The sequence below is a fragment of the Microtus ochrogaster genome, chromosome 1 (assembly GCF_000317375.1).
Source record: "Microtus ochrogaster isolate Prairie Vole_2 chromosome 1, MicOch1.0, whole genome shotgun sequence".
NCBI classification, from domain to species: Eukaryota; Metazoa; Chordata; class Mammalia; order Rodentia; family Cricetidae; genus Microtus; species Microtus ochrogaster.
In genome coordinates, this window is record NC_022009.1 from 83,012,556 (window position 1) to 83,035,078 (window position 22,523).

Here is a 22,523-nt window from a genome sequence, read left to right on the forward strand (position 1 = left end):
TGGACCGTGGGTGCACTTTTCAGAAAATCCTTGTTCAGCCTGTCCTGAAGTATTTTCCTTTAGCAGTGCCAGAGTTGTATGTGAGGGTCGTTAGTCCACTTTGAGCTTTGTAAGAAATAAGACTCTAGTTTCAGTCTTATGTATGGATATCCAGTTTTCCCAGCTCTGTAGTTGCATAGTTTTATTTCTGTATCTCATATTCTGTTCCATTGGTGTACATGTCTGTTTTGTGGATGTGTGCACACACCAGTACCTCCCCCCCCCTTTGTTTTGCTATGGCTCTCTATAGTATAGGAAATATGATAGTGTTGGTGTTGCTCTTTTTTCTCAGAATTGCTTCGACTATTTGGTGTCTTTTGTGCTCCCATGTGCGTTTTAGGAATCTTTGTTTTTTGTTTTTCTTTTCTTATTCTACTATTTGTTTATTTTATTTTTGTTAAAGGTTACATTAAAATTTTGATGGGTATTACATTGAGATTGTTTCTATTTTGGTGGTATAGCTATTCTCACAGAAGGTTGTGTACCTCCATGTAGGTGCTGGGAATCAAACTCAGGTCCTCTGGAAGAACAGTTGGTGCTCTTAACCACTGAGCCATCTCTTCAGCCCCGAACCCAGATTTGTTTTAGTCCTCATTTTATTCTTGAGGACTAGAAGGTTTTAAGATTATGATCAGAAAGTGAATAATTTTAGTTCAGGATTTCAGATGATGAGCAGTTTGGGGTATAGCATATTTATGGGAGAAGCTTGCAAAATAGCTTAGAGGTTAAGGCCATTGACAGTTTACAAACTACTTTTAGTCCTCAAAATTCTGTTTTATGATTATAAATTTTTTCCCTGTGATTATTTTGCAAATCAAGGGTTAAAGTGAAGCAGGTCAGATTACTCACCCAAAGTCATGTTGCTAATGTTAAAGCTTTGCTCTTTGGGAGTTTAACTTATGAAGGCTGAAACTAAAGAATGGGATTATATTAATAAAAAGAAAAACAACCAGATGTAGAGTCAAAAGCTTAGTTTGTGCCAGGCAGTGGTGGCGCACGGCTTTAATCCCAGCACTTGGGAGGCAGAGGCAGGTGGATCTCTGTGAGTTAGAGGCCAGCCTACAAGAGCTAGTTCCAGGACAGGCTTCGAAGCTACAGAGAAACCCAGTCTTGAAAAACCAGGAAAAAACAAAACAAAACAAAACAAACAAACAAAAAACCCACAAAAAAACCCCCGCTTAATTTATCTCTGCTTAATTACTAGATAATTTGGGCTAGTCATTTCTAAATTAGTTCATTTCTGAACCTCTTACTTTTTCTTGAAAATGCTGTGTTTATGTTGTCCTTGTCTTCCTCATGTTACAGAAGTGTTATGTCATTTGGTATAAAATAACCAGTAAGTGGCAGCTGGATGTAAGGTTTGTATTCTAGGACTTAGTTGTATTTGCGTATGCTATAATGAATAGATGATAAAAGTGGGATTTCAAAATTTGTACCATTTTTTTGTTGCATCAAAGAACATCAAATATCTTGGAGCAAAATAATGCTGTATAGAACATGCTGATTATATGGAGAGTTTTTGATAAATGTTATTTACCATTTTGTATCAATCTCCTCTTGTTACAGTTGATGCTGATGTGACAGTGATTGGCTCTGGCCCTGGAGGATATGTTGCTGCCATCAAAGCTGCCCAGTTAGGCTTTAAGGTAAGATATACCCAATGTAGAAGTTGCTTTGTTTTATTATGGGCCAAGCTTATTTTAGCCACAAAAAGTTTTGCACATGGGAAATAGGTAGCAAAATTTTTTTTTAAACCTACGCATTTGGGCATTTTATATTCCTGCATGTATGTTTTTGTGCACTGCAGGACCTACCGAGGCCTGAAAGTGGCATGAAAGCCTTTACAGACAGTCATGAACGGCCATGTGGGTTCTGGGAATTAAACTTAGGTCCCGAGTCACCTCTCTAGCTCAGGAACTTATTTTTTTTAACTATAGATTATTTCCAAATCTGTGACTAATGGGCTTTATTGGTTGTAGTAATCTTGTAGTATAGAAAAGTCAGCTATTTTTCTTCTGAAATACTTCATTTTGGTTTCTAAATACATTTGGGATATAGTGATAACAGTAAAAACACATATGTGTTAATATTGAACACAAATCATTTTAAAATAATTCACTCTGGTGTTAGCCTCATTTTTTTATGATTCAGATGATAGATTTCAGAGGGTTCTTTTAGTCTGAAAAAGCACAGCTTGAGTGCTTTGCAGAGCAATTTAGACATGTATATTTTGAACTTTAGTGAAATGAAATATGTATTTACATGTAATTAAGTAATGTTCTCTTTGACTGTAGACAGTCTGCATTGAGAAGAATGAAACACTAGGTGGAACGTGTTTGAATGTGGGCTGTATTCCTTCAAAGGTGAGCATGTGTTTCAAATGTTGCAAAGATTATTTTTCATTAGCTACTACTTACTGCAGAGATGTATTGAGACTAGATTGGTAATCTAATGCAGTGTCTTAAAAGGAATCTGAGTATGTTTATAAGCCTTTTCCTTTGTAAACCTTTGAATGCTATCATAGCCTACCATACATTCTGAGAGTCCTCCTTTTCCAGACTCCAGTGTTCTGGGTTTGTTCTTTCTTTAGCTTTCCATTGCCAGTGAAAAGATAGTTAGCATTTTTTTTTGTTTTTGTTTTTGCCTTTTGACCTGCCACCTTGAAATGTGTTCTTTTCATTTTACATTTAAAGATAACTTTGTTTTGTTTTTTATTCTTGTTTGTGTGTGTTTTAGTCTCTATTGTTTATCTTACGCTAATTGTGTTGGAAGAAAAGATGAATTCGTATCATAGTATGTACCATTCTAAATAGAAAATGTCATTTTGTAAGTTCGTTATAGAGTCTGTTTATGAGTACTTGGTAAATTTGCCTTACTTCTTTTAGGCTTTACTGAATAATTCTCATTATTACCATATGGCCCATGGAAAAGATTTTGCATCTAGGGGAATTGAAAGTAAGTATACTTTTATAGTTTAGAAGTACCAGTCATGCTTGACTCTTCTTGCTAAGAACTGGTATGTGTGAACAGATGTTTATTCAAGGATGAGAGAGATAAATATCTCGAAATTTAGAGAGATTTACATAAGAATACTTAGGTTCAGAATTCTACCATGACAGCTTCTGTACCTTTGTAAGCTTTTCCTAAGTTCTATCTTTCGGTGCCAGTAAAGAGTCAGTTTTCATTTTTCCCACACAACTTTTGAATGAGGGAAAGGCTAAGGCTTGATTTCTGAGTACTTTGCTATTGACGGGTAAGATTGAAGGAAGGAGAGCTGTTGGTGGTTGAAAGAACAGAAAGAGCTAGAGGAGAGAGAGAAGGGAGAGGTTTAGTGAGAAAAGAGGATTGTTTATAACATTTGCATTTAGTCTGTATTGTCTTTACCATGTTTTGGAGGGCTGTTTTTACCCTTCCCCCCTTTTTTTCTAGTTGTATTTGACAGAAACTTCCAGAAGATAGACTTAATGTACTTCGTGACATTTTTTTTTAGCAGTAATAGGTTTCTGAAAGAGATTTTGTAGGGAGTCAGCATATAGAGAAGTGCATATACTGCAGCAAGTACATCACACTTTGTGACAGTACCATGATGTTAGTCAGAAGACTTGCATTGTAGGCAAGCTTTGCCATGTCTAAGAGTCTGTATTTGTGTTGGCTGCATCGACTGACTGCTGTGTATTTTCCTCTGAGTTCTGTTGAGTTGAACATTTTTATCTTATATTATTGCTTCAGGATTCTGAGTTAAATAAATTTTAAAAATTAGTTGATTCAACTAAACTCATATAAAGCTTTTGTATTTTGAAGTGTTCAAATATATACTCAATTGTTTTGTTTCATGAAATTTTAACGTTTGTCTTTATAATTTCAGGTGATTTTGCCATTTTTATTTAACTACCTTTTAGACTAATAACCATCATAAATTACTTGTAGAATGTTGTAATGGAATAGAACATTTTTGTTTTTGTCTGCATTTTTGACATAGATGTACATTTAACAGTGCTTGATAGGGTCTATTATTGTGATGTGATGATTTAGCTTTTCTGGCTGTGGTTATGACAGTTATTAAAATTTAAAAGTGAATACTGTCTTTGATATAGTTTATCAACATTGAGATGAATATTTTCAGATCTTGATTAGTTGAAAACATTGCTCTCAGAGTTTAAATAACGACAAGATTTTTTAAAATAAATTTCAGTGTCAGAAGTTCGCTTGAATTTAGAGAAGATGATGGAGCAGAAGAGTTCTGCTGTGAAAGCCTTAACAGGGGGAATTGCCCACCTATTCAAACAAAATAAGGTCAGTCGGTGTTCAGTGCTCAGAGTGACAGACATGAAGTGGTGTCAGAGGTTCTTCTGTTCACATGTTGCTTTCATTGGTTAATCATTAAAGAAACTGCTTTGGGCCTGATAGGGCAGAACTTAGGTAGGCAGAGAAGACAGAACTGAATGCTGGGAAGAAGGGCAGAGTGAGAGACGCCGTGGATCTTCAGCCTGAGACGGACACTGGTTAGATTCTTGCCGGTAAGCCACAGTCATGTGGTGATACACAGATTAAGAGAAATGGGTTAAATTAAGATGTAAGAATTAGCCAATAAGAAACTAGAGCTAATGGGCCAAGCAGTGTTTTAATGAATACGGTTTCTGTGTGGTTATTTCACGTGTAAGCTAGCTGGGCAGCCGAGACAAACAAGTATGCCTTGCCATGTGACAATTGGTGGCTCAATGTGGCCATCTAACTCCATGTAAAACCTAAGAGAGCGTAAAAAAATTTCTAGAAAACACAGCTTTTTGCTGTTTGCTGGCAGCGTGTAGCAGAGAGATTTTCCTGACTTAGCAATAGCAGCAGAAAAAAAGCCACGCTATTTTAAAACGAGGCTTCCTGGGCCCTGCTGCCTATGCAATCTCCGGCTATGGAGTATTTGTGGGCCTGGGTGTTTGTGTACCCACTTGGGGTTGGGAGGAAAGTAGCTGGGACCATGCCCATGGCTCACCTCTTCCTGCCCCTGCTGGTGGTGGGATCAGGCCTACTAGGCTTGTGCAAGCCAGAAAGCATGGTGGATTCCCACCACCATACAAAGAGATGTTTCCAGGCTGCGCAGTGCTCTGCGTGGCAGATTTGGCTGTAACTCAGATAAAAAGGGTTTATGTGATGCATGCTCATTCTCGGGGTTGGACTGCTGAGCATGGCTCCTGCCTGGTGGCCCCAGAACTAGCACTGGTGGTGCTTCCACCATTTTAAAATTGGAGAGAGGCGGAGCCAACAACCAAGCTGCTTAACATTTTAAAAGCTCTTCTAGATAGGAAAGAATTACAGATTCACAATAGGACAGATTCAGATATAAAAGACCTCTATATGAGACACAGTGTTAAATAAATGTACATAGGCTTGGGAAAGAGAAGGAAAAGAGTATAGAGAGTCATAAAATAAAGTTAATGCTTTAAAAGAAAGGGTAAAGTCTTTAAAGAGACATAGTACAGATAGTCATAGATTAAAAGAAGTAAAGAATAATAAGCCACGTAAAAATGGGAAATTTACAGGGAGTCTGCATTCTGTATATTATTGTGTTTTCTTTGAATTTTTTGACTGTGAAGGAGCTAAGTACAGAGAGACATTTCATTGTATGGGCTACTAAGCTAAACCAGCATGCATATTATAAAGATATCATGACTTCCAAATTTGAGTCTAAGGATAAGTTGCTTTGGAAAGGAGGTTCTTCTTTTGTTTTCACAGAAGATGAGAACCTGTGGATTGATTCTACACCAATATAGTTTCATGGACCAAGGCCTCCTGAAGGGTCGCTGTGAACACCCTCAAAAAAAAATTACTTCACCCAACTGCTGACTGAGATAAACCTAGCACACAGGATACACCATGAAAGACCTGATTAACAGCGCCCCCAATCAGCCCGAAGCACTATGGATAAATCTACGCCCATATTCCCAAATATTGTTTATAAATGTTCTTTTACATTTAAAGGGGTATATGATATAGATATGAATAATTTGCATTGGTATGGATCTTCATTTATTGATATAAATTTAAGGTCAGTTTTATTATATGTATCTGTATTTCTGATCTTGATTAAGGTATTACAATTGTGTTCATTTAAAAATATAATGTATAACTAAAATATAGGTTAATAGATAATCATCTATAATATTCAAGCTTTTAGTCATGTTAGATTTTCTAGATGTACAGAGATGTATTTTAGATGGATAGGAATTCTTCATATCTTTCAAAGACTACAGAATATGGCATTTAAAATGTTCTAATAACTTAGGGCTTTTCATGACAATGAGACACGTCTGCTCCTGGCAGCACTAGCTACTTCAAGAGGAAGATGGGCATCGAAGAGGCTCCTTAAGGAGTTTGATAACCATGTGGGCAAGAAACTGTTCTTGCCTAGACTGATTCACTGGACATGCAGGACCCACAGGGAAATGACTGTTGCACTTGCCTAAAGGTGAGGTGGTCCTTCGGGGTTCCTGCTTGATGAAAGAGTCTGCGAGACATTCTGCAGACACAGAAGAAAGTGACTGAACTGTCTTTGAAATTTCCAGCTTCATGGAAAAGTCTGCTGGATACTATGGGCCTGTAGGCTGAAGATGGATGCCCCAACGGTACAGAAGAACTTTGGTTAAGTGTCCAGGCAGCAAGATGTCTGTGTCAACTCTAGAGTTTTGGAAGTTGTTTACAATGTACTTCCTGTTTATGTAGGTAATATTATATCCCTCTGGAGTCTTTGATGGAGTTGAAGAATAGATTGATAGTTATAGTTTTCCTTAGTTATGATAAAAGATAAAGTAAATATAAGTATTATAATTGTAATTCTTATTTGATACCTGTTTTATGTAATTTTACTATGTTAAAGTTAAAGCCTTTCTTTTTGTTTAAACAGAAAAGGGGAAATGGTGTAGGAGGTTCTTCTGTTCATGAGTTTCTTTATTCATTAATCAATGAAAGCAACACATGAACAGAAGAACCTCTTACACCAATGAAATCTTTATGCTTTTAGAGTGATGTTTTATGATCTTGGCCTTCTATGTGATACTTAATTTAAAATAGTGATAAAACATTTTTAAAAAATGATGTGATGCATTTATCATCATCCAAATCGTACAAAGAACAAAATCCAAAATAACACTACCCTGAAAACAGATGTCCAGAAGACGGTGTTTTTGCTGCTATATGTGTTAAGTATTATTAAGGAAGTATTTTATGTTCTGTGTTATCTAGAGTACTGTTTTTGTTATTTCTATCAGAAAAACATTTTAAGCATATAAATATTATTTTATAAAGGTTGTTCACGTCAATGGATTTGGAAAGATAACTGGCAAAAATCAGGTCACAGCTACAAAAGCCGATGGCAGCACTCAGGTTATTGGTACAAAAAACATCCTTATAGCTACAGGTTCAGAGGTCACTCCTTTTCCTGGAATCACGGTATGTATGTCTTCTAACTCTCACAACCTTTCTTACAAGATAGGTTTTTTTATAAATTTGTTCTGTTTATAAATGAGTAATTACTGACTGAAACACCGTAATTAGGCAGCCATTTAGCCTTGCAGAGTTACTTCTCATTTTGCAGTGATTATGATCAGATATAGAATATTTTATAATATATTTGAGTTCAATATGAAGGTAAACCAGGCATGGTGGTGTCTGTAATCCCAGCGTTTAGGAGGAAGAGGCAGGGAGATTGCTACAAGGTCAGTGCTAAACTGGTCTAGGAGTGAGGACTACACAGTGAGACTGTCTCAGAAAAAGAGCTGGTGAGATCACCCAGTTGATAAAGCGCTTGTTACATGCCTGTGTAAACAGCTGGTTGTGGTGGCATGGGCTCCTGAATGATGGCTGAGGTTGACCTTTTGCCTACACACACACACACACACACACACACACACACACACACACACACACACACACAATAAAGCACATAATATAAAGTTAAAATTAACCGTTTTTATTTTGGAATATCAAATGATAAAATTTCAAACTAGCATTTTGAAAGAGAGTTGATGAAATTGTGATATGTGGAAGCCATGACATAATCTTTTATGACATGAGATCAGTTAATAACTTACTAGGTTTTTCCAAGTTATTTTGCTTTTCTTATAGATTGATGAAGATACTATAGTGTCATCTACAGGAGCTTTATCCTTAAAAAAAGTTCCAGAGAAGTTGGTTGTTATTGGTGCAGGAGTAATTGGTGTAGAATTGGTAAGTAGTATCTTTCTTATATTACCTCTGAGGAGCTGAAAGGGGCTTAAAACCTCTTGGGAGGCTGGAGAATTAGCCCAGTGGTTAACAACACATACTGTTCTTCCAGGGGACCTGGAAGAGTTCAGTTCCCAGCACCCTTATCAAGCAGGTCACAACCACCTCAACTCCAGCTCCAGGAGTTCACCGTCTGTATTTGTGTACACATACCCACATACACATGCACGCATAATTAAAAATCGAATCTCTCTCTCTCTCTCTCTCTCTCAAAAAAACAAAAAAAAAAGGACAAGATTGGGCATGTTAAAAGTAGTAGACAAAAAAAAAATGGCTCAGTGGTTAAGAGTACTTGCTGCTCTTGCGGGGGACCTGGGTTCAGTTCATATGGTGACTTTTAGCTATATGTAACTCCTGTTCTAGGGGATCTGTGCCCTCTTCTGGCCTGAGGATAGCGGTATACGCATGGTGCCCAGACATACATGTAGAGAAATACCCATTTATACAAAATTTTAAAAATCTTAAAAAAGAAAACCCAGCCAGTCGAGGTGGCGCATGCCTTTAATCCCAGCACTTGGGAGGCAGAGGCAGGTGGATCTCTGTGAGTTCAAGGTCAGCCTGGTCTATAAGAGCTAGTTCCAGGACAGGCTCCAAAGCCACAGAGAAACCCTGTCTTGAAAAAAAAAAACGAAAGAAAGAAAACCCAAAACCCTAAAACCTGGTGCCCAGATGTAATATAGGCAAGCACCCATTCATATAAAATTTTAAAAATCTTAAAAAAAAAAAAACAAAAACAAAAAACCCAAAAATCCTACCTCTATTTGATTCTGTATATAACATTCTAGGTCAGTCAGCATTGAATTTTGCTTAAAATTTCTAATAATAGCTAATATACGTTTTTCTTCCAACATAACTTATTTAGTAATCATTAGTCTTTAGTATGTCCTTTGTTTTATAGTCTGCTTCTTTGTTTTCTCACCCTTCTGATCATTGGATCTTTTTTAATCTCATAACCCTCAACATACTGAAAAATAGTTCTCATTCTGAGCAAAACTGCATTCCATTAAAGCCCATACTCCTTGAGATAACGTGTGTGATGACTCTTCCCTCTTCTCTAACATGTTTTAGAAATGCCAAAGTACTTACAGTTTGAGCACAATAGTATTTTATACCTTCTATCTGCTACTTAGCAAGTTTCCACATATTTGTAACGAATCTTCCCTTTGTTTCAGGTGTCCTCTTGCAGGACCATCACACCTTCCTGTCCATGGCTGCTCTACTCTGCTGTCCTCAGCTCAGACTTACCCTGGTCACACGCTTCTCTTAATTACTCCCACTCTAATTAGCTGCTTGATTTTTCTAGTTCAGAAAGTCAGTAGCCTTTTTTTGTTATCTGTGTTTTCCTATCTTGACTGATTTCCCAATCAGTTTAGATTCCACATTCTATTACTTTTAACTGTTCTAAGTTTTCTTAAGTGAGTCACTTTAGCCTTATTTTATACTGGGGATTGAACATAGGGACTAGTGTTAGTTATTAATACAGGCCTCAAGCAAGCCCTGCACTACTAACCTGTATCCCCAGCCCTCTCCTTCCTTTTTATTTTGAGTCAGAACTTTTCAGTAAGTTGCCAAAGCTGGCCTTTTAATTCACTTGGTAGCCCAAGTAGGCATTGAACATATGATATCCTTGCCTCTGCCCCCTGGGTAAGAGGATTATAGGCCTGCTCTACCATCAGGCTTGGCTGACTTACTTTACTTTTCTGACATATGTGCTTGGGGAAAAATCAAAAACTATTGTCTTGGTTGAATTTAGCTATCGGTCTTCCTTTGCTATCTTCTGCCGCTGGAGGAAAGTAGACCCTTCAGATTGGTGCCTGTATTAAATTCTTATTGAAGTCACAGTTATCAACATAACCTCAGCCTGGCTGAGCCACTATTTCCCTAGCTGAGTTCTGCTCTCCGCCATGGCCACTTTGTTCCCCACTCCTGTTCTACATTTGCTGGCACATTGTCTCTGCTCTCTCACATGAGACTTCCTGTGTAAGGAGAGAGCATGGGATGAAATGCTTTTGTCTTAGGGTTCTCCTTTTGTTCTTCCTGCTGCTGTGAAAATACCATTTTCCCTAAGAGTAATCTCTTCACCTTTCTTTCATACTTTATTATATGTTTTTCTGCCTTCACAGTGACTTAGTTTTGTAGGTTTTTTTTCTCTTCTTTCTTTAAACTTGGTCTACTTTGTACCCCCTCCTCCCCCATTGAGAGAGGGTCTCATAAGGCCCTGATAGGCTTAGAATATACGTGTAGATCAGCCTGGCCTTGAACTTTGAGTAATCCTCTTGTCTCTGCCACCTGAGTCTTATGACTGTAGGCATGTACTACCACTCCTGGCTATTTCCCTTTTGATTTACAGTTGAACATGCCTCTGTTTACCTGGGTGTCACACACATGCTCAGGTGCATTTCCTTGCAGACACATGATTATGTTTGTGTGAATAAGTCCTCTTTTGAGCTTGTCCTTCAGTTACAATAATACTTTTCTCTCTTCGTTTTCCTACCAAACAAAGCCACACTCGTTTCTCATGTAACATTTTTTTCTTCAGTGTGTCTGCTGTTACTTTTTCTTGTAGAGGCATCCATAAGAACTCCAGGAGTTACCCCTGATTTTGATCTCTTGAACATAGTCATTCCCTGGGTTCCAGGGCTAACATCAAGTCTTATTCTAGGCCTTCCTGACTTTAACTTCTAGTTAGAGCCACTGGTTTTCACAGTGGCTCTAAACATATGTTTAATCATGTCCCTTCCCTTACCTAGCTGGTGACTGTTAGGAAAATCTAATGGTAGTGTTTTTTGAGGAGAAGCCCTTTGTACTACTGGTTTATTTCTCCAGCTCTATGGGCCAACTCTTCTTCCTCTTATGCTGTGTTTTGGTGATATCTGAATATTAGTTCTGAGCAAACATTACACCTACTGGTAAACATTCTGTTTGGAATAGTTCTTTTTTTGTTTGTTTAGTTTAGTTTGGCTTGGTACTGTGTATCCATGGCTGGCCTGGAACTTGCTATGTAGATGAGGCTGGCCTTGAGTTTATAGAGACCCACCTCAGCCCCTCAAGTGCACCTGGTGGGATATTTCTCAGTTCTCAGTTCTTGCAGTATTTTAAGCCTCACTTCATATGAGAGCGGAGGTTCTTTGGTGCTCCTGCCGTTCATTCTGTTTCTTTTTCTTTTTTTCTTTTTTTTTTTAAGGATGTATTTATTATGTACACAGTGTTCTGTCTGTGTGTATGCTTGCTGGCCAGAAGAGGGCACTAGATCTCATTACAGGTGCCTGTGAGCCACCATGTGGTTGCTGGGAATTGAACTCAGGACCTCTGGAAGAGCAGTCAGTGCTCTTAACCTCTGAGCCATCTCTCCAGCCCCTGTTCTGTTTCTTATAATTTATCTTACTTCCTTGATGTTACCTGATCCCTTTGATTTCATTAAATCATAAACACAAGGTCATAGCTGTTTTGTTCATCATGTGTCCTTAATATCCAGCACATTCCTGCTATGTAGTAAGTATTCATATTTAGCTTTTATTATTTCTTGGTAGACATACGGTGACTACATTTCAAAAGCTAGCTTAGTAGTTGCCTGTTTGGTTTTGAGATATAATCTTAACTGTGTAGTCAAGTTGGTCTGAAAGCCATGATTTCCCAGCCTCTACCTCTTAGTTGCTTGGAAGAAGACTGCTTTGCTTTTGTATCTTTTTCTGACTTGGGGTCACAAAAGGAACCTCTTGTGCTTTGTTCTGGAAGTTTTGGTCTTGGGTATTATATCCATGATTCATTTTGTATATATTTATTTGTGGATTTTTTATAGCCCAATGGTACCTTCTCTTCTGTTCATTCTCATCATAAAATATGCATGGAATTTGTAAATGACTGTAAATCTAACTTTATTAGAAAGATACTCTTGCCATTTAAACTTACTGGATGATTTTAATATGAAGTGTTAAATAATATATTTTTAAAAGGCTACCTTTTTGCTTTTTTTACAGTGCTAGGATTAGAACTTGAACCTTGCACATTACAGGCAAGCATTCTGCTACTGAACTCTACTCCTAGTCCTAACTTCAAATTTTATGTTGTTTGATAATGAATCATTGAGAAGTCAAAGCCAAACTAGTTAAATTTAATTTAAGTCAATATTTTAGTACAAATGTAAGCATTTCTCCTTTGTTGAGAAATTATTTTCATAGCCATCTTAATATTTTGCAGACCTTAGTGATTTTAGTAGTAAAAACATACTTCTTTTTTTTTAGTTGTTTGAGAATTTCTTATATGCATATATTTTGATAATGTCCACCCTCTGTTTACTCCACTCCAAATTTTCTCGTATCCAGTCCATCACTTTGCCCTCTCAACTTCATGTGTCCTCTTTTAAATTGACTGACTCCATTCATGGCTATCTGTATGTACATGGTGTAGGGCCATCTACCCGAGCATCCTTGAAGAACGTTTACTATACTATCCCTCCCCCAGCACTGTCAGTTACCAATAGCTTCCTGCCTATGGGTGGATTTTTTTTTTTTTTAGCTCCTTTCCTGTCCATGCTGAGGTAGTGACTGTTTTAATTTTGTATGGGTCTTATGCATGCAGTTATAATTGTTATGAGTTCCTGTGTACAACAGCCTTGTCATGACCAGAAAATAGTGTTTTGCTAGATGTTTGTTTACTACTTATGGCTTTTTTTTTTTTTTTTTGGTTTTTTCGAGACAGGGTTTCTCTGTGGTTTTGGAGCCTGTCCTGGAACTAGCTCTTGTAGACCAGGCTAGTCTCGAACTCACAGAGATCCGCCTGCCTCTGCCTCCCGAGTGCAGTGATTCCTGAGCCCTGGGGGAGGGGATGTGTTATAGATTTAGAGCTGGGCACTTCATAGCCTCTTATTTTTCTGCACAGTGACCACTTGTATGTTTCTGTATTAATCACCATCTACGGCACAAAGAAGCTGCTGTGATGAAGGCTGAGAGATTTATTAACCCAGGTCCAGAACTGGGCCCAATCCTGGATTTACAACTTTGTCCAAAGCCAGTGAGATCAATGTCCTACTTATTTAATCTCAGGACTCTGTATTTACTCTTCTCTGCCCTGAACACTCACTCTTCTCAGTCACTGCTACAGTTCACTTCCTTTACTCCTTCGTGTAAATGTTTCTCAGACTGAAGCCTCTGTGATCATGCTGTCCATAGGCCCGACTCTGTCTTCTCTCTTTCTCATGGCACTTTATTCCTCTAGCCCGAAGTTTACTTATTTGTTCCCTTCCTCTACCATATTGTAAAATCCCCAGAAATACCAAGTTTTGTCATTTAGTAACAGATGTTTAGCCGCTATAGTGGTACCTGGGCTATAATAAGTAGGTGCCCAGTAAATGTGGAATAGGTGGATAAACAGATAAAATTATCTGTTTAACATCTAGAGCTTCCCATAAACATTTGTAAAGAAGACAATACAATAAATTATTTGCAATAATTAGCAAATGTTGCTTTGGAAACTTTTTTATGACTTTTCTTAAAAATTAATTTCAGGGTTCAGTTTGGCAAAGACTTGGTGCAGATGTGACAGCAGTTGAATTTTTGGGTCACGTGGGTGGAATTGGAATTGATATGGAGATATCTAAAAATTTCCAACGGATTCTTCAAAAGCAAGGATTTAAGTTTAAACTGAATACAAAAGTTACTGGTGCCACCAAGAAGTCAGATGGAAAAATTGACGTGTCGTAAGTATGCTATGTTTGTTTTTGACAAATCATCCTGACTTGTCTCAAACAAGCACTTAGATTTTCAGATTAACAATGTAGTCTAGACTTTTTATAACTTAGACCCATCTTACTGCATTGTACTACACAGTATTGCCTATCAAATTCGCCATTTAAAATTTATGAATAAGTTGAACCCTAATCAGCTAGTCTCGTTGTGATATATTTTTCATTGTATATGTTCATAAAATTTAAAGATCCTTGTGTTTAGTAAAATTTATGCAGCCCTTCAGACAGATAACACGGGGAATTTGATGATAGCATTACTTAAAGTGATAGCATATATCTGGCACTCATTAAATACTTACCTAGTTTAACAAAATAACTTCTTCACAGTCATGTTGATAGATGGAGCCAATCAATACTTGAGCATTGATCTTTCTAAAGTCTTTGTGTGTGTATGTGTGTGGTGGAGGGCTTTCAAGACAGGGTTTTGTCTTGTTTTCAAGACTCCTTCCTGGCTGTCCTGGAACTTGCTCTATAGACCACGCTGGCCTAGAACTCAGAGTTCCTCTTGGCTCTGCCTCCCAAGTGCTGGGATTTAAGGTGTGCATCACCACTGCCCAGCCTGTGTTCTACGTTTTTACAGTACTGGGGACCAAATCCCAAGCATTCTCACAAGTACTCCACCACTAAGCTGCATCCTCAGCTGTTTTCTTTCTTTTGTTCTTTTTCAAGGCGGGGTTTCTCTGTAGCTTTGGAACTTGTCCTGGAATTAGCTCTTGTAAACCAGGCTGGCCTCGAACTCACAGAGTTCTGCTTGTCTCTGCCTCAGAGTGTTGGGATTGAAGGCGTGTGCCACCACCACCTGGCGAGACCTATGTTCTTACTACTGTGTTAACACTACGTGGTTTTATAAGATTTTAAGAATAAACTTTTAAGAATTTGTATGTTTGATTTCATGATTCATATTTATGATTAAATAAAGATAGTAGGAATATCATGGCTCCTTTCAGCTGTCGATGCAGGTTTGTGTTTAACAGTTACCGCTGTTGATGATTTAGTGTTGAAGCTGCTTCTGGTGGTAAAGCTGAAGTTATCACTTGTGATGTACTCCTGGTTTGTATTGGTCGACGGCCCTTTACTCAGAATTTGGGACTAGAGGAGCTTGGAATTGAACTAGATCCCAGAGGTAGAATTCCAGTCAATACCAGATTCCAAACTAAAATTCCAAAGTAAGTTGATAATTATCTGTTTTCTTCATTAAATGTTAATGTGCATGATAATATTTTTGGTTCTCTATAAAGATAAAAAATGACACATGAAGAGGTGTGTGTGTGTTGTAAAGGAATATGTAGCATTTCTTTTGTTTGTTTGTTTTTTGAGACAAGGTTTCTCTGTGTAACAGCCCTGGCTATCCTGGAACTCACTCCATAGCCCAAGCGGTCCTCAAACTCACAGAGTTCACCTGCCTCTGCTTCCAGAGTGCTGGGATTAAAGGCATGTGCCACCACCACCACCTGGTTGGAATACATAGCATTTATACCCTAATAATTTTACCAAGCTAAAAATGATAGTAATGAAGACTTCTTAAATCCTTTAATTACCAATAATTTATATCTTTATTTATTTTTATGGTTTGAATGTTTTACCTACATGTATATCTGTTTGCTGCATAAAGTGCCTGGTCCCGTGGAGGTCAGAAGAGGATATTAGATCCCATGGAATAGGAGTTACAGGCAGCTGTGAGCCACTGTGTGGGTGCTGGGAATTGAACCCAGGTATTCTTCAGGAAGAGCCAGTGCTGTTACCCATTGAGTCATCTCTGCAGCCCCAATTGCTAATTTTTTTTTGTTTTTTTGTAATGTGCATTGGTGTTTTGCGTTCATCAGTGTCAGATACCCTAGAACTGAAGTTAACAGGCAACTGTGAGCTGCCATGTGGATGGTGCAATTGAACCTGGGTCCTCTGGAAGACCAGCTAGTGCTCCTAACTGCCGAGCCATCTCTCTAGCATCACTTACTAATATTTTATTGAAAATATTTTATTTACATTTTAACTGTCTTATGTAGAGATGAAATTTTGCTCTATAGTTCAGGCTAGTCTTAAACTAGATTCAGGTGATCCTATCTTTCTTAGGCTCTCAAGTGTTGAGCATTTTTAATAATTTTAAATTTATTTCAAACATTATTTTGAAAATAAGACTGTTTAAATAAAACTAATTGAATTTTTGGTGGCTCAAAGATTGGATACTTAACTCTGGCTTTTGATTGTCTTTTTGGTGACTTATTAACCTGTTTAGATTTTAGAAGTTTACTGTGTTTCTTTTCTGGTAGTATCTATGCTATTGGGGATGTGGTTGCTGGTCCAATGTTGGCTCACAAAGCAGAAGATGAAGGCATCATCTGTGTTGAAGGAATGGCTGGCGGTGCTGTGCACATTGACTATAATTGTGTGCCGTCGGTGATTTACACACACCCCGAGGTTGCTTGGGTTGGCAAATCAGAAGAGCAGTTGAAAGAAGAGGTAATCCTAAGCATGGGATTTGAACTAATGGCCCCAGTGACTAGAGAAACACATCTTGCCAGGCGTGGTGGTGCATGCCTTTGATCCTAGCACTCGGGAGGCAAAGGCAACCAGATCTCTGTGTTCAAAGCCAGCCTAGTCTACAAAATGAGTTTCAGGACAGCCAGAGCTACATAGAGAAACCCTGTCTCAAAAAAATGAAAACAACAGCAACAACCAAAAAGAGCCCTACATCTTTGCCTTTAGTAACTCTTTAGAATGTTATAGTTTATGTATTTGTTCCTTTGTTAGGATCATAAGGAGATATTTACTCCTTTGATTTTTCAGCAAAAGTAGTGAAGATTTCACTAATGGGAACCAACTTGTTTGTTCTCCACAGGGTATTGAGTACAAAGTTGGTAAGTTCCCATTTGCAGCAAACAGTAGAGCTAAGACAAATGCTGACACGGATGGCATGGTGAAGATTCTGGGACAGAAATCAACAGATCGAGTACTGGGAGCACATATTCTGGGGCCAGTAAGTATTGCAAAGTCAGAGAAATCCCAGTAAGATTTCTGGGGATCATTTAATAGGTAAAATTTAGTACACTTGCTGTTTCCATTCTGTTGTTGCTTATTATTGCCATTGAAAGTTTGCCTTTAGCAGTGGATCACAACAGCACTTGCACAGTCTCATTGCCTAAAACCCTCCAGTGATGCCTGACACCAGATTGTAAGGATGAGGTTGCGCGGATACTGGTTGCACCCTCCATTCTGACCTCATCTTTCTGATCGTCTTCTTTACTCATTCTTTTTTAAACTTTATTTTATGTGTATGGGTGTTTGCCTGCATGCATGTCTGTGTACTGCATTAACACAGTGCCCGCTGAGGCTAGGACGGGAATCAGGTCCAGTGGAACTAGAGTTAGGAGCCATAATGTGGGTGCTGAGAATTGAATCTGAGTCCTTTGCAGGAGCACCCAGTGCTTAACTGTTAAGTCCTCTGTACAGCCCCCCTCTTTAATTTCTTACCATGGAACGTGAGCCTTCTTCGTTTTTATAGCAGGCCAAATTTGGTTTGCAGTTTGGGGCCTGTGTATATGCATAATACACCATTGGTATAGAGCTCTCTGCTTCCAGACTTCTGCATGTTCTCAGCCCAGTGTTACTTCCTGAGGGAAGGCTTAGGTTTCGGTGAATATGAAGTGTATATTCCCTGATAAGTGGCAGAACAGTAAAGTTAACAGTGTTTGAATGTTTCCTATGCCACTTCTCATAACTTACAAACTCATTGTTAATATTTCACTTACAGTATTATGGGAGAGTTGCTAATTTTTAAGCAATGAAATTGCATGAAACACATAAAAATAGCAAAGTGGCAGAACCTAGGCCATTTGGCTTCAAAGCCCAAGCTGCTCCGTTACATTTCCTCCTAAGATTTTCTTGTCTGACTTCTCCAATTGCTGAAATAATAGGCAGAAGTTTAGAAAATTTAAGGTTTGAAAGCCTAAACACCTGATTTGTTAATCATAGCATATTGTTATTTTTGCCTTGGAAACATAATTGCTTTTTAATTTTAAAGGGTGCTGGAGAAATGGTGAATGAAGCGGCCCTGGCTTTGGAATACGGAGCTTCTTGTGAAGATATAGCTAGAGTCTGCCACGCACATCCGGTAATTATTGCACAACTTCACACAGACTTGATGACTGTCAGGTTTTCTTTTGTCCCACAACTATTTCATGTTTGTTTATTGCTTCCCTTGCAGACTTTATCCGAGGCTTTTAGAGAAGCAAATCTGGCTGCATCTTTTGGCAAACCAATCAACTTTTAATTAGAAGATTGTTTTTTCCTAAAATCTGGAAGCTTTTGTCAAGGTTACATTTTTGAACAGGATTATCTCTCAGTTTCAGGAATTTGTAGGATGAAATTATGAAACTTCTGGAAGGTATTTAGTAGGTTTAAACAGAATGGAATAACCTTGTATCTATATTTTAAATATTTTGTTCCAGTGTACTAATGTGGATAGAAAGCTACATATAGTAGCATCCTGGAAAGTTTTTGACTTGTGTTTTCATTCTGTCTGTGAGATTCAACTTTACTGAATTGGCATTAATGGATTTTCTAATTCAGTGGAGGTGAATCTGTCACAGGGAAGGAGCTGGATAATTCGTGTGAACAGCTTCAAGAAAACTGACCAAGTTAAATTTGGTTTTCATATTGGAAACGAGTCAGTGATTAGAACAAGATTCAAATATGTACAAACAACTTATGTAAATAAAAGTGATTGTCTCTCATTTTATTTAACTCCCAAATTCCTGGTAGTTTAGAGATAGAATTACGTGTTTTGAGGTTGTAGTAAGACCTGTAAGTTTAAAGGGCATTCAGTTGCCCAAATGAAGATTCTGTATACAAAACTATTAAATGGAGACTCATGATTATACCAGGAAATGAAGATACCAAAATAAACATGTCTTAATATTTATTTACTGGTTATTCTGAGTGCATATTAAGATGATTCTAATTCTTTGAACTACCTCTGATTGTCTTTTACTTTTTATTCTTTACCACTTTTATAGCACTGAATGCTCTCACATTTTGAACAGAGCTGGTCAGTGGTGTCACATGATTTTAGTTCCAGTACTCAGGAGAGAGAGGCAAGTACATCTTTTTGTTTGAGGCCAGCCTGGTTTGTGGGGCAATTTCCAGGATAGCTAGGAATACATAGAGAGGCTTCTGCCTCAAAATCTTTAAAAAAACAAAAAAAAAAAGTGCTCCAAAATTGTATTTACTGATGCTATTAAATGGCAAAATGCTAAAATAATTATTTCGAGAATAGCCATGAACTAAACGCTAAGTACTGCTTTATATAATTACATCTAAATTTGTCATTTTAAATTTGAGTAGCTCCTAAATTTGATAGTACAGTTTTCTAAAAAAAAATATTGTAAATTACTTATAAATATACAAACAAGATATTCATTTGACTTAAGCAAACTTGGAATAATACTGATTCTAATAATATTGTATAACATACAGGCTAAACATTTAGTGATCATCTGTAAAAACAAATGCAAGTACTGTGACCATTCAGATGCTTTAATATTGCTGCACAGTGGAATTGCTGTTCTTTTTTGTTTTTCTCGCCAGGGTTTCTCTGTGTAGTCCTAGCTGTCCTGGAACTCACTCTATAGACCAGGCTGGCCTCAAACTCACAGAGATCCACCTGCCTCTGCCTCCCGAGTGCTGGGATTAAAGGTGTACACACCACCTGGTGGAATTGTAGTTCGAGGGAAAGATTTCACTAGTTCTCAGGCTTTAGGGTTTAGAGCTGTTAGGGTAATGACTGTACATTGTCAAGGCTGGATTCACTCACAAACCTCTCTCTATAAATACATTTTTCCTTTAATCAGGAAGTTAAATTGGCTCAACTCTAAACTCTTGTTTGATAGCAGTTTGCAGCTGAAATAGTTCGAAGTTTTGTCTTGTACCAGAATTCTACTGAGTTGGGGAGTTTCTAACATTTTCTCTTTTATTTATATTTTTCTCAAATTCTGGTTACTTAACTATAGAAAGTTGGCTTTTAATTTTCAAGTGAAAGCTTATTTAAAAACCAGGACACTCTGCTTTGCTGTTCCTCTGTGTTTGCGGTGCCTTCATACTTTTTTGTTCAGACTTCACAGCTAGCAGAGGGTTTGTGCTGTACATGCTAATTTGTCATAGGGGGAGTGAAGTCTGTGTATTTTTAAATGGTTTATTTAAATCCCAAACATGCCCCCTCCTCATGGAATTTTCTAATTTGGAAATAGTAAAACATAATTTAATATGATCCCCTAGCTATGCAGATACACAAAAGTAATAGTTGTCTAACTGAAGGATTCTTATATATGAGAATATAAATAAAATCTGGGTGAATAAAGGCCTAAGAGTAAAACAAGCTTTAAAAGTCTCCTTGCTGTAATCTGCTCAACTCTCAGTGTCTGGGGTGTTATGCAAGAACCTTATAGGAACAGCCCTATTCACCGAGCTGATTTAGAGTGTGTGTGTGGGTGTGTGGGCTTTTGGTGGAAAAGACATGGGGAGTAGTGTGTTATTTTTTTATCTATTCATTTTTTTTAATAGATAAACCAGACATGGTAAAGTGTGGTTGTTTTGGTATTTACTAGGTTTTATAGCTATTTACATAACCTTTACCAATGTCCAGCTTTATTTGCACCTATGTCAGATCCGGGGGTTTAAGAAGGGTGTGTGAAGAACAAAAGGCTGGGCTGTTAGCCTTCTCTTTCAGCTACTATGTTGTGAACACACACCTATCTGTTTTATGCTAATGATTTTCTTTATGCTCTGGACATTTTGTTTGGAATATTTGATTGTGAAGTTACATAAAGTATAATATAAAAACTAAGTGTAAGTTGTGTGTTTGAGTAGCTTTGCTCCATTACCATGAACAGTTTCCCTACACTGGTCTAAATCACCAAAGTCCTGCCCATCGGTATTTTACCACTCAGAGTTTTTCCTTCTGATGTTTAGAAATGGTTGGAGCCACAAAGAAAGCTACTCTATATCCTCCCTATTTAAATTCCACTCTGGATTCTCCACTGGGGATTTAAAAGGAATAAAGTTTTGTTGACCTAAAACACGGGTGAATATTGTTAACTTATTTATACATATAGTAGAAATTAGTGTCTTTCTAAAGGTAAGAAAGTGCTATACAAGTCCATCTTTACAGAGAAAGTAACATTTCTTGGCAGGATTCATGAAAACCAAAACAATAAAAGAAACAAGAATTATAGTAAATATATTTATACAAAACCAATGTATTTTATTTAACTCCATACAAAAGTGGGTGGATAAAAACATTAAATAGATGAGTTATTTTGAAGATCACTGCATCAATTTTCATATGTAGTTAGTTTGCTTTGGTCACTGCAGCGCCCTTACAGCCCTTTTTCTGTGTTATAAGCAGGTGCTATAAACAGCAACCTTTTCGCTTATGTCCTTAAGGAGTGAACGGACCTCTCCTTCCAGTCGTACTAATTCCTGAGCTTTATCTTCTAAGTATTTTTGATTGTCTTCATATTTCCTTTCTAAGGCTGTGGAGATAAAAATAAGGTTAAATATGAATTGTTTACAGCATATGATCTCAATGCCAGACCACTCAAAACCTAAGCCAAAAATGAATAGATTTTTCACCTTTATAAAAAACAATAAACCAGAAGGCAAGACTTACCTTCCAGCAGCTGGAGCTTGCTGTTGGCTTGAGCCAAGAGTGTTTTTGCTTCATTTTGTAGCAGCTCAGCTTTCCTCCTGGCATCTGCTGACTCCTCAGTTTTTTGGGCAATTAAACTCTCTACCTTCTTGTACTTCTCATCAAGTTCGCCATCTAGAGCCTGCAGTTCATATTAAGACAGGTGAAATGTAATGTCAGTAGTTAAATCCAGTAGCATTAGATCAAAGACATCTTTCGACAGGCAAACAGTCTGGATTAAGGATCAGCAAAGTACTCAGGCTTCATATTAAGTTGTAAGTTTTAAAAACATTGCAAAGAAAATTTGAAATTGTAAGTCGTCTACTGTGGGGCTTAGCCCTGTTTACTTGAATGAGCACTTACTATGAAAAATGAGCTCAACAAGCCATACAAAAGTACACTGGGCATCAGGAAACCAGAAGGAACAGAAAGGTTTAGGAAAGAAGAGGTCAAGCCTGTAACACATACACATAAAGAGAAGGTGAATAAGGAGGTGGTAGACAGGAGTTTGAGGCCAGCCTGGTCGATATAGACTGTCACAAAAAACAAAAATAAAAGTAGAGAATACGGGTTTTTGGAATGATGGGCACAAAGAGTAAATTCATTCCTATAGCTTTAAAAAAAAATTCAACAGGGACTGCTCAGAGGTTAAGAGCACTGGTGCCCTTCCTGAGTTCAGTTCCCAGCAACTACTTGGTGTTACTAACAACCTCTATAATGAGATCTGGTGCCCTCTTCTGGCCTGCAGGCAAACACGCAGGCAGAACACTGTATTCATAATAAAAT

The 22,523-nt window shown here is 37.7% G+C and overlaps 2 protein-coding genes across 3 annotated transcripts in view; one reads left to right on the plus strand and one right to left on the minus strand.

Moving 5' to 3' along the window:
* Dld (dihydrolipoamide dehydrogenase) overlaps positions 1-20,884 on the plus strand; it is a 24,476-nt gene extending 3,592 nt beyond the window's left edge. The window contains exons 3-14 of one of the 2 annotated variants that reach the window (XM_005343880.3): positions 1,606-1,685; positions 2,334-2,402; positions 2,925-2,994; positions 4,232-4,332; positions 7,336-7,479; positions 8,155-8,256; positions 13,818-14,008; positions 15,052-15,222; positions 16,324-16,513; positions 16,893-17,030; positions 18,075-18,164; positions 18,258-20,884. In XM_005343880.3, the coding sequence (XP_005343937.1) occupies positions 1,606-1,685; positions 2,334-2,402; positions 2,925-2,994; positions 4,232-4,332; positions 7,336-7,479; positions 8,155-8,256; positions 13,818-14,008; positions 15,052-15,222; positions 16,324-16,513; positions 16,893-17,030; positions 18,075-18,164; positions 18,258-18,323 (1,412 nt within the window). In that variant the 3' untranslated portion in view covers positions 18,324-20,884. The remainder of the gene's footprint in view (positions 1-1,605; positions 1,686-2,333; positions 2,403-2,924; positions 2,995-4,231; positions 4,333-7,335; positions 7,480-8,154; positions 8,257-13,817; positions 14,009-15,051; positions 15,223-16,323; positions 16,514-16,892; positions 17,031-18,074; positions 18,165-18,257) is intronic. The other variant, XM_013347852.1, reaches the window with a different exon arrangement.
* Positions 20,885-21,279: 395 nt separating this feature from the next.
* Lamb1 (laminin subunit beta 1) overlaps positions 21,280-22,523 on the minus strand; it is a 66,196-nt gene continuing 64,952 nt past the window's right edge. The window contains exons 32-33 of the mRNA XM_005343881.2: positions 21,720-21,879; positions 21,280-21,582 (exon numbers count right to left, since the gene is read on the minus strand). Coding sequence (XP_005343938.1) covers positions 21,446-21,582; positions 21,720-21,879 — 297 coding nt within the window. The 3' untranslated portion in view covers positions 21,280-21,445. The remainder of the gene's footprint in view (positions 21,583-21,719; positions 21,880-22,523) is intronic.